Source organism: Alosa sapidissima, chromosome 8 (genome assembly GCF_018492685.1).
Source record: "Alosa sapidissima isolate fAloSap1 chromosome 8, fAloSap1.pri, whole genome shotgun sequence".
NCBI classification, from domain to species: Eukaryota; Metazoa; Chordata; class Actinopteri; order Clupeiformes; family Clupeidae; genus Alosa; species Alosa sapidissima.
Genome location: NC_055964.1, coordinates 18,528,773 through 18,544,647, shown reverse-complemented (window position 1 = coordinate 18,544,647; position 15,875 = coordinate 18,528,773). Strand labels below are relative to the sequence as shown.

The 15,875-nt window shown below is 44.5% G+C and overlaps 1 protein-coding gene and 1 long non-coding RNA gene across 12 annotated transcripts in view; one reads left to right on the top strand and one right to left on the bottom strand.

Moving 5' to 3' along the window:
• Positions 1-15,875, top strand: part of ncor2 (nuclear receptor corepressor 2) — a 105,937-nt gene that overhangs the window by 17,227 nt on the left and 72,835 nt on the right. For all 11 annotated transcript variants that reach the window (XM_042099925.1, XM_042099935.1, XM_042099930.1 and 8 more), the window contains exons 2-3: positions 7,718-7,959; positions 12,700-12,812. In XM_042099925.1, the coding sequence (XP_041955859.1) occupies positions 7,852-7,959; positions 12,700-12,812 (221 nt within the window). In that variant the 5' untranslated portion in view covers positions 7,718-7,851. The remainder of the gene's footprint in view (positions 1-7,717; positions 7,960-12,699; positions 12,813-15,875) is intronic.
• LOC121714837 overlaps positions 10,835-15,875 on the bottom strand; it is a 14,499-nt gene continuing 9,458 nt past the window's right edge. The window contains exons 2-3 of the long non-coding RNA XR_006033461.1: positions 13,390-13,395; positions 10,835-10,845 (exon numbers count right to left, since the gene is read on the bottom strand). This is a non-coding gene — a long non-coding RNA (uncharacterized LOC121714837). The remainder of the gene's footprint in view (positions 10,846-13,389; positions 13,396-15,875) is intronic.

Below are 15,875 nucleotides of genomic sequence, written 5' to 3'. Positions count from 1 at the left end.
GCTGGATGGGGATGTTGAGTAGGTGGTGTGTTATGTTTGTTCTGGCCTGGACTGAAGCTATGAATTTGTCACTGATGCGTGTGTGTGTGTGTGTATGTGTGTATGTAGAGCAGGGTTTCTGCACTACATACACACACACACACACATCAGTAACAAATAGTCTAAAGTCTAAAAAAAAAGTAAAAAATGTAATGTAAAAATGTCATAGTACATTTAAAATGTACACACTAGCCCATGTCTTAAATATGCTTAGATAGTTATGAGTTATTTTAATGTTTAACGTTAATGGTTCTGTCGTAACAGTATTCAGAATTCATTTTAGCAGCATAGATTGAAGTTGTTTGACACACAGTATATCACAATGTAATACTACAATTATCACTAGATTTATGTGGAACTAATTACTGAAAATGTTTTTTAGCATTTATTTATTTATTGAGAACAGGTTTATCTACTTCACTAATAATTCTGGGTTTTTTCTTCATAAACTTTTTCCAGTATACATGTAGGGACGGCAAATAAATGTATTTCCCCAAAGGTTAGCGTGTTCCAATTATATGCCAGGCTTAGACCAGACCCTGAAGAATGGGCTAGTAGTGTGTGTCTGTGTTTGTTTGTTAGTTACTGGGGTTTCCTCATTTGTGAATTGGGCTGTTGCTATTCCAAATGAATAGCTAGGTGTGGCTCTGTTTGCATTGTGTTTGTTATTTGTAATGTTGTGGATATGCACTGTAAGAGAGTTCATTGTTTTCAACTCTGTAAACATGGCATGATGGAGGAAGCTGTTAATCATCAATATCTCTGCGTGTCTCTCTGTGTCGTCTTGTACAAGAAATCATTTTGATCAGTCATTTTAAAGATCATTTTCAGGAAATCTTTTCTGTGTTGAGTATTTTTGGTGTGTGTGCAGCTGTTTGAACTGCTGTGTTAGCAGGTCACAGGTGTGTTGCCACACTCTTTTCTGTCACCGTTGGTGATATTTGTGTGTGTGTGTACGCGTGCATTGTTGTGTGTGCATGCATGCATGCGTGCCAGTGACTCCTGTGAGCTCGTCGGCTCATCTGACAGCTCTGTGCTGTTCCCCCCGCTCTCCCTCTAGAGATGGAACATGTAAATGTCACTGGGCTAGGGGCCACTGAGCGCGTGCAGAGCAGCACTGATGCCTTCTTGACTCGACTGTGTGGGTGTGTGTGTGACCAGCATCACAAAGACGTCCTCTCCTACGGCTCAGTGCCATGCTTACACCCCCATACCCCAACCACACGCATGTCTTCCCCCCCCCCCCCCCCCCCCCCCCACATGTCAACATGGAAAGTTAACTTGACTTGAGCCCTGACTGCACACTCTGTCTGACACGTTTAAACTTTGACTGTTCCCCCATAGTGGTAATGGTGTGCACTGTGGCTTCCTATGTATAAACGTGTCAAACATTTCACCACCACAACACAGTGGTGAGGGTTAGTTGTTGTTGTTGTTATATTTCCATTGACCTTTCGGTGGCTTTGCTCGGTAGTAGTTTCCTTGCCCAGAGGACTCTTTTGTTTTCAAGTCCCGATAAGTATGCATGCCAAAGACAGGTGGAGGTCTTTGTGTGGGGACCTGTGTGTGTGTGTGTGTGTGTGTGTGAGAGCTCATGATGTGCTTTTTGTGGTGTGTTTGTTGTAGTAAATGCTTCTGCTGTTATTAGGAATATTTGCTATCTTAAACATTCAATGGTGCCCATATTGTCTTTACACACAAGTCTCTATCTCTCTCATACACATACACACCTCTCCTTGGCCTGATTGAATGTGGCCATGTGTGCATAGTGCAACAGTGTGTGCGCGTGCGTGCGGGGCTGGTAGCTCCCCTGCAGGGCCCCTTGCCTTGTAAAAGGCTTGTTGTGTCTGTGCAGGGTGGGGTGCTGCTGGGGAGGTCACTGCCCTCCACGGCGACCTCTGACCCCAGAGAGCTCTGCTCAGCTCCCCACCCAAACACCCAGGCCACGGCCAGCCTATCATCGAACTCCTCGCCTCCTTCAAAGGGACTGAGGGGGAGGTGGCTCACTCACACAAGCACACACGCAGATGTGCAGTACACACACACACACACACACACACACATTTTTGGCACAGAAATTTTTAGGTGCAGACAAACACACACACATACCTTCAGTTACGCACTGTTACTCACAGTGAGTGAGTGCTCCCTTTGGAGAAAAGTGTAAAACCTTCCTGGGAAATGTCAGGTCATGGTGTTGTGTGTGTGTGTGTGTGTGTGTGTGTGTGCTGTGTTCCTCTGTAATTCCCCTCAGCACATTCCATCAGTGTGGAAATTGGGTAAACATGAGTGGTGCCTCAATTATGTGTTGTGAGCTGTGCTGATAGTGGTGACAACTGATAAGAGCAGCCTGCGTGTCTTTTCTCATGAAGAGATAGGCCTAAGGGTTATCAGATTTTAACTGTAAGATTGTCAAACTTAAATGACTGTGTGATTACATCATTTAACAGTCTATGTAGTTAGTGTTGTGAACAGAAGGTGTGTGTGTGTGGCGTGATGATTGATGTGCACAGGATGGAGTGGGGGAGACATGATATTCATTTGAACCAAGTACGGTCATCAGCTCTGAGGAATGGAAAGTGTGTGTGTGTGTGTGTGTGTGTGTGTGTGTGTGTGTGAGAGATTTTCCAGTCTTCAGTCCAGGTGCCACATTCTTGCTGGACTGAGATTCCTGTGGTTTACCATATCAGTCTTACTGTCGTTCTCATTCTGTTTTATGTACACAACGCACACACACACACACTGTACGGCTGTGCGCACACACACACACACACACACACACACACGCATACACACACACACTGCACACAGTGATGGCATGTTCTCTTTTATGCGTTGAGCAGAGGGGGTTGTGTTTGCTCTTAAGATTGATACTATTTACTCTGGAACTGTAACCGAAACCAAGACAAAAACAATTGGATAATGTGTGTCATCTTTGGAGTAGAGTGGCGTGCATGTGTGCATGCATGCGTGCCTGCCTGCGTGTCTCACTCTTTCCTCAAATGCTTTTGTTTTTGTACATGCTCAGATGCAAAGCATGCTGAGCATGTTGAGGTTGGCATAAGTTGGTGCCTGCTAGTCCAAAATGACTCTTGGGACTGTTTGACCTAGTGGAGATTGTATTTGTATTCCTTTTCAACTGATGCATGCTTGCCTTTTCACCTTATTCTCTTTGTATGCGTATACTGACTGTATACATGTGTCATTTCTTTTGACCTTGGTGTGGTGTGGTGTGGTGGGGTGGGGTGGGTGTGTGGGCTAACATGAGGTGATGGGATGATTGAGGCGCTCACTGGAAGCCTTCTAGTAGCTGTCCAAAGGGCAGCCCCTCTCGCACTGTAACTCATGTTCCGAGTGGCAGAAACAGGCCAAGGTGCAGAGAGAGTGCGTGTGCGTGTGCGCGTGTGTCACATGATCTGCACCCTCACCCCCTACCCACCCCCATAAATAAAGAACTGAAGGTGTGAAGTTGCTCCCAGGATCTGAGCCGTCACTCTTGTGTACAGTGTGCCTGTGCCATTGTAGCACTTTTGGTGCAGGCTTGATATTGTGTGTGTGTGTGTGTGAAAAAGTGTGTTAAGTATCTAGAAGCTGATCAGGTGGTAAGTAGCACATATGTTATTTGGTTGGTCAGCCCCTTCCCCCTTAGCGTGTGCATGAATGTGTGTGTGTCTGTGTGTAAAGTATCTAGAAGGTGTTTTAGCTTGTGCGTGTTTGACTGTTTCCTAAAACGTTCTGGAAGGCTAGGTGGATATGGAAGCATAGGATTCACGTCTGCAGTTTGTGTCTCTTCAGCTGTCTTTGGGCTCTGTAAAGCGTTGCCTTCTATGCGTTTCTATTTGTGTGTGTGTGTGTGGAACCATAAAAAGGAGGGATGGAGAAAGAGGGAACAAAGGCAGGGGAGTCAGTGAGGTGGTGAGTGCTCTAGAGTGGAGAGAGAGAGAGAGAGAAAAGGAGAGGGGTGAGCGAGTTCATTCTCAGCTTGGCAGGCAGCCAAACCCCCTGCCTGTGGCTATGTGTAGCTCTGTCAGAGAGAGAGAGAGAGAGAGTGTGTGTGTGTGTGTGTGTGTGTGTGTCTGTGTGTGTGTGTGTGTGTGTGTCTGTGTGTGTGTGTGTGTGTGTGTTCTCACACAGTATTGCATGTGTTTCTCCTCCTGTCTAGAGGCCCAGGCTGGTGTTTATATGTCAATCTCACTCACACACACACACACACACACACACTCTCACACACACACACACACACACACTAATAAGGGAAGTAGAAAGCCGCTACAAAGGAAGGCTTATCTCTCCGTCAGTCTTTTAAACCTTTGCCTTTTTATACCATCCCCCACGGAGATCACGACCCTCGCTCATATCCAACGGGAAGATGACACAGGAACACTTTTGTGTGTGTGTCAGTCATACTCACAAGGAAGGAGTTTGCTACTTAAAAAGAATTCCTCCCTGGTGTGCAGTTCAGGACCGCGAGCTTTGACTGTTGTTTTGGTGTGTGTGAGAGGGGTGGGGGTTTACACATATTAGTTTATTTACCCCCGCTGTTCCATGGGTGGCTGAGTTGCTCTTAATGTTGATGAACATACGTGTGTGTGTGTGTGTGTGTGTGTGTGTGTGTGGTGTGTTTGAGTTTGAGAGATTTGCTTTCCTGTGTTGCATTAGTGCCTTGATGGGTTTGTTTGTGTTGGGAGAGTAATGTTTGAGTGAGTTCAGTTGATAAGGTGTAGGTTGATGGTGGAGGGGGCCCTGTCGGTCACAGCTCATATGTGCTGGCTGATGTGTTGATACAGAAGCATTTCCTCTCATAACACTTCTGTTTGCTGTGCTGTTCTAGTCAGCTGCTGTGTTGTCACCAGTGGTTAGCTGTTTTGTGTGTGCGTCAAGGTCATGATTCTAATCTTTCTCTAGCTGCTTTCAGACCTAGGTGTAAGTCTGCATGTTCTGCGGAGGTCAAGAGGTTGGGTCGTATATCTAAACAACATAACTGGCTATATGGAATTCCGAACTTAGCCGGCTCTTACACTACTCCCCTCCTAGTATTTCCGACGGACATTATGTAAATGAGCTTGTGTCTGAACGAAGCAAAGAACATATGCGTGTTCAACCATGCAGAGATTCTGTTCATGTGCGCCGGTGTCGTTCACACATAAAAGCTGCATGTTAGCATCATATCTGAATCACTCGAAGGGTCCGACCTCCGTTTCACAAAGATCCACATATACTGAGGAGGTTGTCTGAAAGCAGCTCCTGTTAAAGCTTTTTCACACTAAAATCTGTGATATTCGCATGTTTTTTCCCCCCCGGCCTGTCAAATACAGAACGCGGCAGTAGGAAACTTCATTCGCTGACACAAAAAGCACAGAAAATCAAGCCTGTTCCGAAACTTTTTTTGACAGACAAAAGTTTTGGAGTGTGCAAATGTGATTGACACAACGTGAAGTCGTGTTTATTTTTTCACATTCCGTCAGAGTGGTAAGGCCCACAAGTGCAAGAGAGACTCACGGCACATTATGTTCAACTGTGTGTGTGTATGAGAGAGTGAAAGTGTGTGTTAAGTGATGTCAATTATATTCAACAGGACGTATTCATATCCACAAATGAGTATAAGTGTATGTGTGTGTGTGTATGTATGTGTGTGTGTATATATATATATATATATATATATATATATATATATATATATATATATATATATATATATATATATATATATATATATATATATATATATATATATATATATATATAAATAAATATAAAAAAGTATATATACTTTTTTGATCCCGTGAGGGAAATTTGGTCTCTGCATTTAACCCAATCGGTGAATTAGTGAAACACAAACAGCACACAGTGAACACACAGTTCAGAGGTGAAGCGCACACACTGATCCCGGCGCAGTGAGCTGCCTGCTACAACGGGGAGCAGTGAGGGGTTAGGTGCCTTGCTCAAGGGCACTTCAGCGTGCGTGCGTGCGTGCCGGGTCGGTCATCATGGTGGGTTTTGATTCATCAGAAATGAAAGGAGAAACTTTGAGTGCAGTGCATTAACAAATGAAGACGCAGGGTAGTAAGAGGATTGGGCTGTAACCTGACGTGTTAAATATCAGAGATGGCAAGCCTGTGGTGTGTGCGTGTGTGTGGCAGTCGTTGCCAGCTTCTTTTGGCAGGAGGTACAGAATTAAATGCTAACACTCTCATTACGGACATCACACACAAGGAATGGGCTTCACCTCTCCCTTCCTCTCGTGTGTGTGTGTGTGTGTGTGTGTCTTTAGGCTTGTTTGGGTGAGAATAAATGTGATATATTATCTGTCCTCCTTGTGCCATTAGAGCGTGTTGAAATTTGTGCAAGTTCTTCAGTGTGAATACTGTGTGTGTGTGTGTGTGTGTGAGATACAGTTAGGGTCTGTTGTCGTTAGTGCGAGTTGGAAACATTTCAGCTTGTACTCAACAGTTGTGACTGACTTAAAAAATAGAAAGAGAAATCCACAAATTCACTTTTTCGAGGAATGTATTCATTAATATATAATTTCTTTATGTATTTATTAATAATGAAAAAAAACATCTTGAAGGCCAAGATGCATTGAGAATCACTTAATCGTAATGCATTGTGTAATTGAGTCAAATTGTAGACGGGATAATTGTAATTGAATGGAGAGACCAGGGAAGATTCACACCCCTAGTGCCATGTGATGCGTTTACGATGGGGGTGTATCATCTGCGTTGCTTGACTACGACCCAGACCTTAAGGTGTCGTCCCCTAGGAATTATATGGTTCTATCTACGTTCTGAGTAGTTCTGAGATTTTTGAGCGTCAAAGTTTTAGAATTCCATAGAGTTATATTGATGAGCGGAACAAACCTTTTTAGATATAATGTCCAAGAGTGCATACAACTACAAGAAGCACTTCATCTCGCCGCCTTAAGTTGTCACAGAATAAGAATCAATAACTCAATTTTGACAAAATGGCAGATAGAACCTTATAATTCTAAGGGGAGAGTGTGTCTTTGTTTGGCTGTGACACTGGGACTGAGTTAAAGAGGGGGAGACAGCGTGGATGTCTCTGTTTGTCAGTGAGATGGGCAGAGAGGATTTGGCGTGGAGAGAGTGGGCTGAAGTTGGGGGTGAGCGTTGGCCAGTGAAACGTGCTCCGAGATGGTCAGTAGAGATGGAGAGAAAGAGAGCATTGAAGGGAGTTTCGGACTCCGTGTAGCGTGAAGGGGTTGTATCCGGTCACAAGCAGGTGTGAATGCAGAGTTTTCTCCCTCGCTTTCCTACACACACACACACACTCTCACACATACACACTCTTTTACACTTCTCTTCTGTCTGTGTCTTGAACTCCTGACAGCTGCCGCAGCAGTGATGGATTGCTTCTGACAGTTTCTGGGCCTTTTCCCGGAAAGGCCTTGCCCATTAACACTCACACACTCACACACACACACACTCTCACACACACACACACACACACACACACACACACACACACACACACACACACACACACACACACACACACAGTCCAACCAACCGCCCAGCTTCCCAAATAAGTGTGTCTTTTCGCCAATAGCCATCATGGCAGGGAATGTTTACTTACCGTAGCACTCTCGTGTTTACTTGTCAAGTTCTCTGTCTGTTCATCTCTGATCCTGACTGTTCTTTGTTCATTTTGTCACTTTCAGGTCGCTGACCGGCAGCCCCTCCTCCAACCCCTGCCCCCCTTCACTGCCCAAAATGCACGGCATCGCTGTCCCAGCCACGGCCACTTTCTGTGCCTAGAGGAAGTCGCTCGCCAGTGCCCGTCCCCCCGGCTGCCATGTCGTCTCACGGGCAGCAGCTGCCCCAGGGCCGCAGCCGAGGCATCGACCCGCGTCACCTGCCCAGCCCCGCCACCCTGCCTCTGCAGATGCAACGCTCACACACGGTAAGTGTGGGGTCTCTCTCTCTCTCTCTCTCACTCTCACTCTCACTCTCACTCTCACACACACACACACACATACACACACACACCAACCATTATTAGCATGCCCATTGAATGTATTTCCCAGTACACAGTCACAAGCATTCTCAGTATGGGTAGTGTTGTGGGTACTGACATGTCCGTACTCCCATGTATTTACTTATGAGATTACACATTTCTAATCTGTAATCTGTAACGTTTTCATTGCATTCACCTGTCACTTGTGTGCTGCTTTTGAGAACCCGTAGACATCCAGGCATGGTAATCTGCTTGCCCTTGGTGACTGGGGCAATGATCTCCTCACCCCTGCAATAGGATTAGGTGCAGGTGGACAGGGCGGCATGGGGAGGGGGAATTTTTGGCTTTGGGGGTTAATTAAAGCAGGGCTATCTGATTTGCCCTGGAGTTCCCTGGTCCCGGGAGCATGGGTCCAGGCCACAGGGCTGCCTAGGTATTCTCGTTCCAGCCATTTAGACAACCGCTAGAGTGCCTTGACCTGTAGTGACCCCTTAGATGGTGCTGCAAGTGAGCGCTCACCCTCCTGAGGCAGATGGAGCCTAACAGTGCAGCTCATCCACGAGAGTTTTGGAGCAGAGGGACAATATAACATGGAGTATTACATTGGAACAGGGTAGTACACTAGGCAGCTCCAGCTTACACAGTAGACATTGAAGGAGAAAATACCCAGTGCTAGAGGTTTAAGTATTCAGCAGGTCATCATGTGCCTCAGTAAGTGCCATTTGCTGTTTTTTCTTCTTACAATAGAAGTAATTAAATGTCTTGCACTGATAAATGAAACAGCAGGTTTATGGATGGGTTTGCTGTGTGTTTGAGAGGGTGTTTTGGGTTGACTGGACTTTGGGTGTCTTGTAGACAGCCCCTTAAACTGTGTGTGTGTGTGTGTGTGTGTGTGTGTGTGTAAGAATCACGCATGATAAGACCCCTGCAGCCGGAGAGGATTTTGCCAACAGAGAATTATCACGCTCCACTGGAGGTCATGACCCTCCCCTCTCCCCCTCCATTAGTTGCTCTCCATCCCTCTCTCTCCCTCCCTCTCTAACTCTCTTCATCTCTTTCTCCCTCTCTCTCTCTTCCTCCCCCACAATTGCTCTTCCTCCATTCACACATCCACCTTCTTGTTGTAGCCTGTCTGCCCAGTACTGTATTCAGCCACTAATACCCCCCATTCCCAGCATGCACTGCAGTCTATCATGTTCTAGGCCATATGGTGGTTTCTGCGTAGGATGTGCTGCTTTGCACAAGGCTACGGCTATCCTCATGGCAAGATATGGGTGGGTGTAATGCTTGAATGTTTGTCAGCTCTGCCCTGTGTGAGCCTGGTTTGTTTGTTGGTTTATCGATTTTTTTTTTGCTCTGTCACTACTACTGTAGCTACACACACACACACACACACACACACACACACACACACACACACACACACACACACACACACACTTTATCATTATGCTTATTTTTATTTTTAGCATATTTAGTCAGGACTTTTTGCAGCTGTCTCTCTAACACACACAATACATTCATTTCGACACAGAGACCATCATTTGAGTCAGGAGCTAGAGAGAAAGCACATGTCCACAATCACACACAGACACACCCAGTCAAGGGCACATTAACTCCCTCACATTTTGCAGTATATACCTAGCTATGCACACAGGCACACATACAAAGAATTTGGAATTAAGTAATGATTTGGACCTTCCCAGAACTTATTTTCTCGTCTAATTTAATGATCTCCAGGTAATGTGCCGCTATAAATCACTGACCAGGGAGGAGGTACATTAGATATAAAGACTGTAAAGAAAGGAAGGAGGACGAGGAGAGAGAGAGAAAGAGACCCACCATTCTTTGTTTTTTGTGCCCCATTGTCTAAAGAAAGTGTGTGTGTTAGGGGTGTAACGGTACACAGAAGTCACGGTTCGGTTCATATCTCGGTTCGGACATCATGGTTTCGGTACGAGTTCGGTACAATGGAGGGAAAAGCAAAACAAAAATGCAGAAAGCAATTTTTTTTTATTGTGCAGGTTCTACCACCTAGTGGCATACAGTCTCTCTCCCCTGAGCTATCTACAACAGCCTGAAGTGTGTAAGATGTAAACAGTAGGGCCTACAATAAGTACCTAGACTCCATCTGTAACTTGTAAACAAATCAGCTATAAAACTGAAAATAGGCCTACAGCATCTCTTGTTTCTGAAAGTGCAAATTACATAGAATAAGAATTTTTAAAAATCCACTTAAGCAAGACCTTCAACATCCGTGTTTAGTTGTATATGGAAGGGTCTACAATTTGCCTCAATATTTTTCAGTGTGTACAATAAAAACCTACTAACTGTGAAAATATTACACTATTTTGCCTTCTTTTAAAAAAAATTACCACGCGATTTACATAGCTTTCTGTCATTATGAAATCGTTTTAAGCCATAGGTTTTGGTCCTATTTGCGGGTGTGTGTGTGTGCGTGTGTGTGTGGGGGTGTGTGTAGGATTCAGCAGGAGGGCCGAGGTGATGGCGACGGTGATGTAGATGAGAGGAGATGGCCGGTGAGAGAACCGAGATGGAGACAAGGAAAGCGGGAGGCATTGGGGAGGAGGACTGTTGCTGGTGTCAGATCTGTGTGGCATTGGCATTACTAGCTGTGTGTGAGAGGGAGGGATTGACAGAGGATTTGGTGAAGTGGATTAGCATTTTGAAGTGTCAAACTAATGTAGAATCTCGGGAACGTGACCGGTGCTGTGTATGGCAGCATATTTGGAGCCCTGGGCATGTTGGATGTTTTTCAGAAAGGATCTGTGAACTGCATGTGTATTCAGGGTTCAAATGCAGGGCTCTACACTAAAAAAAAATTTCAGGAGCACGTGTGCGCCCAAGTTAAAAAATTTAGGAGCACAGACAAAAATTTGGACGCTCAGTCAGTTAGGTCACAATAAGAATGACTGACAACATTTAGGCTACAGGAAACAGGATTTTAAAGATCAGTGCCTACTTTATTTTCAGTCTGTTCTATTTTCCTACATTTTGTTAATGTAAAATAATATAATACATTGCCATATTTGCATTTAGCCTGTACATCAAGTGTCCTGCCAAATGTAGGCTAATTTATTTATTTGTGAATCCATCTATAGCTAAACCAAATATGCCCATGGTGACCTATCTGACTGCATACTGCCTAATACTACTACTAAAACAGTCCATTTTCTCTTCCACAAAAGCCAACATGGGCTAATCAAGGATATGTTTTATACTTTTAGTTTTTATTTGAAATATCTGCATTGATGGGGGCAGTAGGCAAACGTTAGGCCTACTTTCGTTTTGCACTTCAGCTTGTATTCGGTGTAAACAAACAAGCATGCATGGAAGCCTGGAGTTGTCAGTAGCGTTCTACCTTTGAATAAAATGGGAGTATTACGGGAGGCTACTTTTGTGCCGGTTCGCTACAGCTATATTTTGCATATTGCAGCCAATACGTCAACTAGGCTGAAAGGCATGTTAGGTTACCTTTCCTTCTCTCACTGCATTCTCAGAATCTCATCCTGTTCCTCCTATATCCAATGAATTCGGTGGATAGAAGAACTAATTTCTTCAATCTTTGCATCTTGGCTGGCTAGTCTAACTTTCCGCTTTTTCTGCGCACTCTTGGATTTGATAGAAGCGACTACTAGCGAGTCACAACGCGAAACTGCTAACATTGATGGGAGGTGTAGTTTTTATGCTGCATTCGAGACGTGATTCTATGGTTTGCACCAGTAATGTTTCTCGATGTTGCGGTGTATTTTGTAGACAAACATTGACATGGTTAGAAGTCATTCGCACCAGTGCGCCTAAATATTTTTTTGCACTCGCACGGCATCATTTTTACTCGCATGTGCGAGTGAAATGGGCGCACTGTAGTGCCCTGAGATGTAAGGAGCTGTGTTGGCATAAGAGCTGAATCATGTCACCCTATCCAGATTGGGGGCAGTGTATATGCAGAAGTGTCCAAATGGTTTGGCCACCATAGTGGAGGCTAAAGGATAGGCCTACATGCAGCATGAAAATATTTACATGATATCTAGGCTCCGTTAAGATTGATTAATCCATGTTTCATTACTTTAGTGAAGGCAAACAGACCCTTATAGGGTTTCATTTAAGCCCTCAACTAAGACTCATGTATGTAGCACAGGGCTTTCACAACCACTTGATATTAGCTGACAAGTGTTTAATAAAAGTTGTCGACTAGTCATTATGAACAAGTACAGTGCCTGTGCTAGTTGTTGGCAGCGGGTGTTTCACCTTTATGTGTTTAAACATAGCAGACAAGTTCTTATTGTACATTAGTGCAGCAGTGCACAACTTATTTGTGACAGTGGAACAGGTGTCATTTTGAGAAGTACTTCTATACATTGGAATGTCTAGCCTACCTAGCCTGTCTAGCCTTTAGTCATTTTGTTCATAACTAGTTGACTGCTGCCTACAGCACCGACCAGTGATTTTTAATATTTAACTTGTTGATAAAACCCCTACACCAGCAACACGCAAAGAGGAATCCTCCTTGTGTTTTGCAATGGTATTGATGCACTGGTCTGTATGTTTTGAGATGACTACCTCTGTGCTGTATGTGCATCTTGTTCTAGTTTTTGTTGCAATGTGATGCTCTGATGTTATCCTCCTTATACTGATTGTGTGTGTGTGTGTGTGTGTTTGTTTCAGGATGTGGGGCTGGTGGACTACCATCACTCACGGGACTACCCAGCACACCTGGCCCTGTCCCAGCACCGCCGCCGACCCTCCCTGCTGTCCGAGTTCCAGCCTGGTAACGAAAGGTGAGCGCACACACACACCAATCACCATGGACCTGCAACCATATTGATAGGAAAGAATGTTATGCCATATCATTGCAGCATTTTGTCATATTAATGTTGTTATGTGATTGGATAGGGAAGGTATTTCAGCCATTTGTTTGCATTACATCCGTCTTCCTATCTCTTCCTGTCCTACACATGTGCACACTAGGGGTGGGTGATATATATCGTCTGCGACAATATCGTGATTGTTGTTTTAACGATGTGCAAATTGACATTATCGAGTATTTAAATTACTTATGGGGAAAAAACACTCAAAATCACGCATTGAAGACTCATACTGTAGCCTACATTCACAGGAGGTGTATGCGGGAGAAGCCCCTGGCTGCAGCAGAGCAAGTGTCACGTGATCACTAGTGGGTCACAACATTGTCCCACGCACGCCTAATGTTTATTTTCTGCAGCGAGAGTAGCCTACTTGGGGTTTTATGCGGCTACTTCTGTTCCAGTAGCATTGATGATAGTCACGTTTTTCCTACACGGTATTATATGGAGAGAAAACATTAGCCTTTGAGTATTTTAATAGTCAGTTGTAAACAAAGAACTATTCTCATGTAACTCCTTTGTAAATGGCCTGAAGTCCACTCTAAATATCTACGTTTACCGATTATGCTAACCGTTAGCATCTCTATGGGATTTCTCATATACATTAGCCATAAGCTAACGCATTAGTTTATATTCTGTAACTTGGAATGCTAGCCTACATGATTGCTCTTAAACAAAACATCGAAGGAAGTAACTGAGATGTACTCTGTTGGTCTGCTTAGTTTTACAGTGAATCCTATGTATCCGCTTAGTTTTACAGTGAATCCTAGCTTCAGACTTTCTCTTGGGAAAGGCCTATTCATCTTCTCTAATGTAGCTGGCTAGACCATGTCATTGCCACACACACACAAGTGGGGGAAGAATTGGAAATGTGTCATAGAGTGACAATGCATTGGTTGATTTGGTTAAAAAGTCACAGGTTAGGTTATTGGTTATTATTGTAATGATGCTATTCATAAATAATGAGCTGTAAAGTAACTCCGACCTCGTTGTGATTGTCAAAATCACAAAAAATATCGAGATATTATTTTTTTGTCCATATCGCCCACCCCTAGTGCACACATGGTCATGCTTACAGCTTACAAAGTAGGGAGACCAGAATTCTACATGCAGATGTACTCAAATATGCAAACCTAGGCCACATGTGCTAACAGCTATGCCCACACACACACACACACACACACACACACACACACTCGTCTTCACAGTTATACATTTTATAGTTTTAACAGCCTTCATCGTTTTACCCTTCCCTAACCCTGGTAGACTCTTTAGCCATGTTTGCATTGCCTGTGATCGCATCCCTTAGACAGGAGAGTGTGTGGGTGTTTCTTGGTATCATGTTAGAGTTATTCTCCCTTTCCTGTTCTGTATGTGTTGATGTAAGAGATGCAAGCACACACTTTCCTGGGCGTGCTGGCTTCAGCTATGGAAAAGGCTGGCAATATGTTTTACACAGGAGTGGTGTTAAGACGATCAGTACCTGGGCTATTCCTTGTTGTTGTGATCACTATTTTGGCCATCTTGTTGCCATTTTCAGACCGTAATCCATATGGTAGTGTGCAAAATGAAATACAGCACATGTCTTTTTGGCTGCAACAATAGGTACAGTTACCTGTTAATGAGCATCTGAGTAATTGGTACTGTTACCTGTTAATGAGCATCTGAGTAATTGTACTGGCCCTTGCCTCCGAGTACCCTGTTTGGACAGAGCAGCTGTTGCATGAAGGCCACGCCAGTCGTCCGAGTCCAGCTCTTTTGAGTGCGAGCCTGCGTGCTGTGGGTGAGGTCATGGCAGCTCTGTCTGTGCTCACCGCTCAGTGCTGGAGAGTAGTTTTCAGGCATCCAGCAGCAGGTTACCCCTGCAGATGGGCTGCTGGCTCCGCCGAGAGCAGGAAATTCCCCTGCCAGAGCACCTGCGTCCTTATCACACTCCCTCATCAGCCCAGCTATGAGAGGCACTTGCGGAACTCCCTCTCCGTGTGTGTGTGTGTGTGTGTGTGTGTGTGGTGGGGTACACCAGAACCTGCCTTTCTCTGTTCTACTTCAGTTTCTTCAACAATAAAGCTGTGTGTGTGTGTGCGCCTCAAAAGGGTTCTCGACTGTTGTACAAAGAAATGGCTGATCTTTAATGCAATATCTACACTGCCCATTATCAGCAACCATTCATTCAATTTTCCAAAGGCACATTCTGTTTACTAATCTGGTATCATTTTAAAAGGCTAACTGAGAGAAAACATTGGAGAACCCTTTTGCAGTTGTAATGTAAGCCCATAATGCAATCTGAAAACTGCTGCCCTGTTTTAAAATAAATAAATAATGCAACTGATTTCAGCTGGTATTTTGTCTATAATGGAGTGGAATGGAAATGTGTAGGTTAGTAGAAAACCTTCACAAATTGTACAGTGCAATCCTGTGGATATAAGAGCGTGCATATCCAAACAGATTGTAAAGCCACATTAAAGTCGGTGATGAGAGAGGTTCCCCCTTCACTGTGATGTGCTTTGGGTGCCTTGAAAAGTTCTATATAAAAGCAATGTGGTGGTGCCAGCAGAGTGCTGCTTAAACTGTGGGTTCCCTAACAACCTAATGGCTGTCCATCAGCTGTGTGTCCCTTATCGCAGCCTGACTGGCAAGTCTAACACTGTGTGTGTAAGGCTATGTAGGGCCAGGCACTGTGTGTGAGGGGTTTCTCCCTCCCTTATGCCCTTTTGTTAAAGATGGCAGAGGAGTCTGACAGATGTGCAAGTCCTTCCACGATAACACCAGTGACTAGCGCTATCAGCGTGCCCGATCTGACCTCAATTCACTGAGCTGTATCACCCTATGCTTCTCTTTCTTTTCCTCTCTCTATTTCTCTCCATCTATCTCTCTCTTTCTTTCTGCCTCTCTTTCCCAGCCCTGTTTCTGTTTTCGCTGTACTCTGACAAATCTCCCCATGGATCAGATTATGTTGCACGCTCATGCATGAGAGTGGGG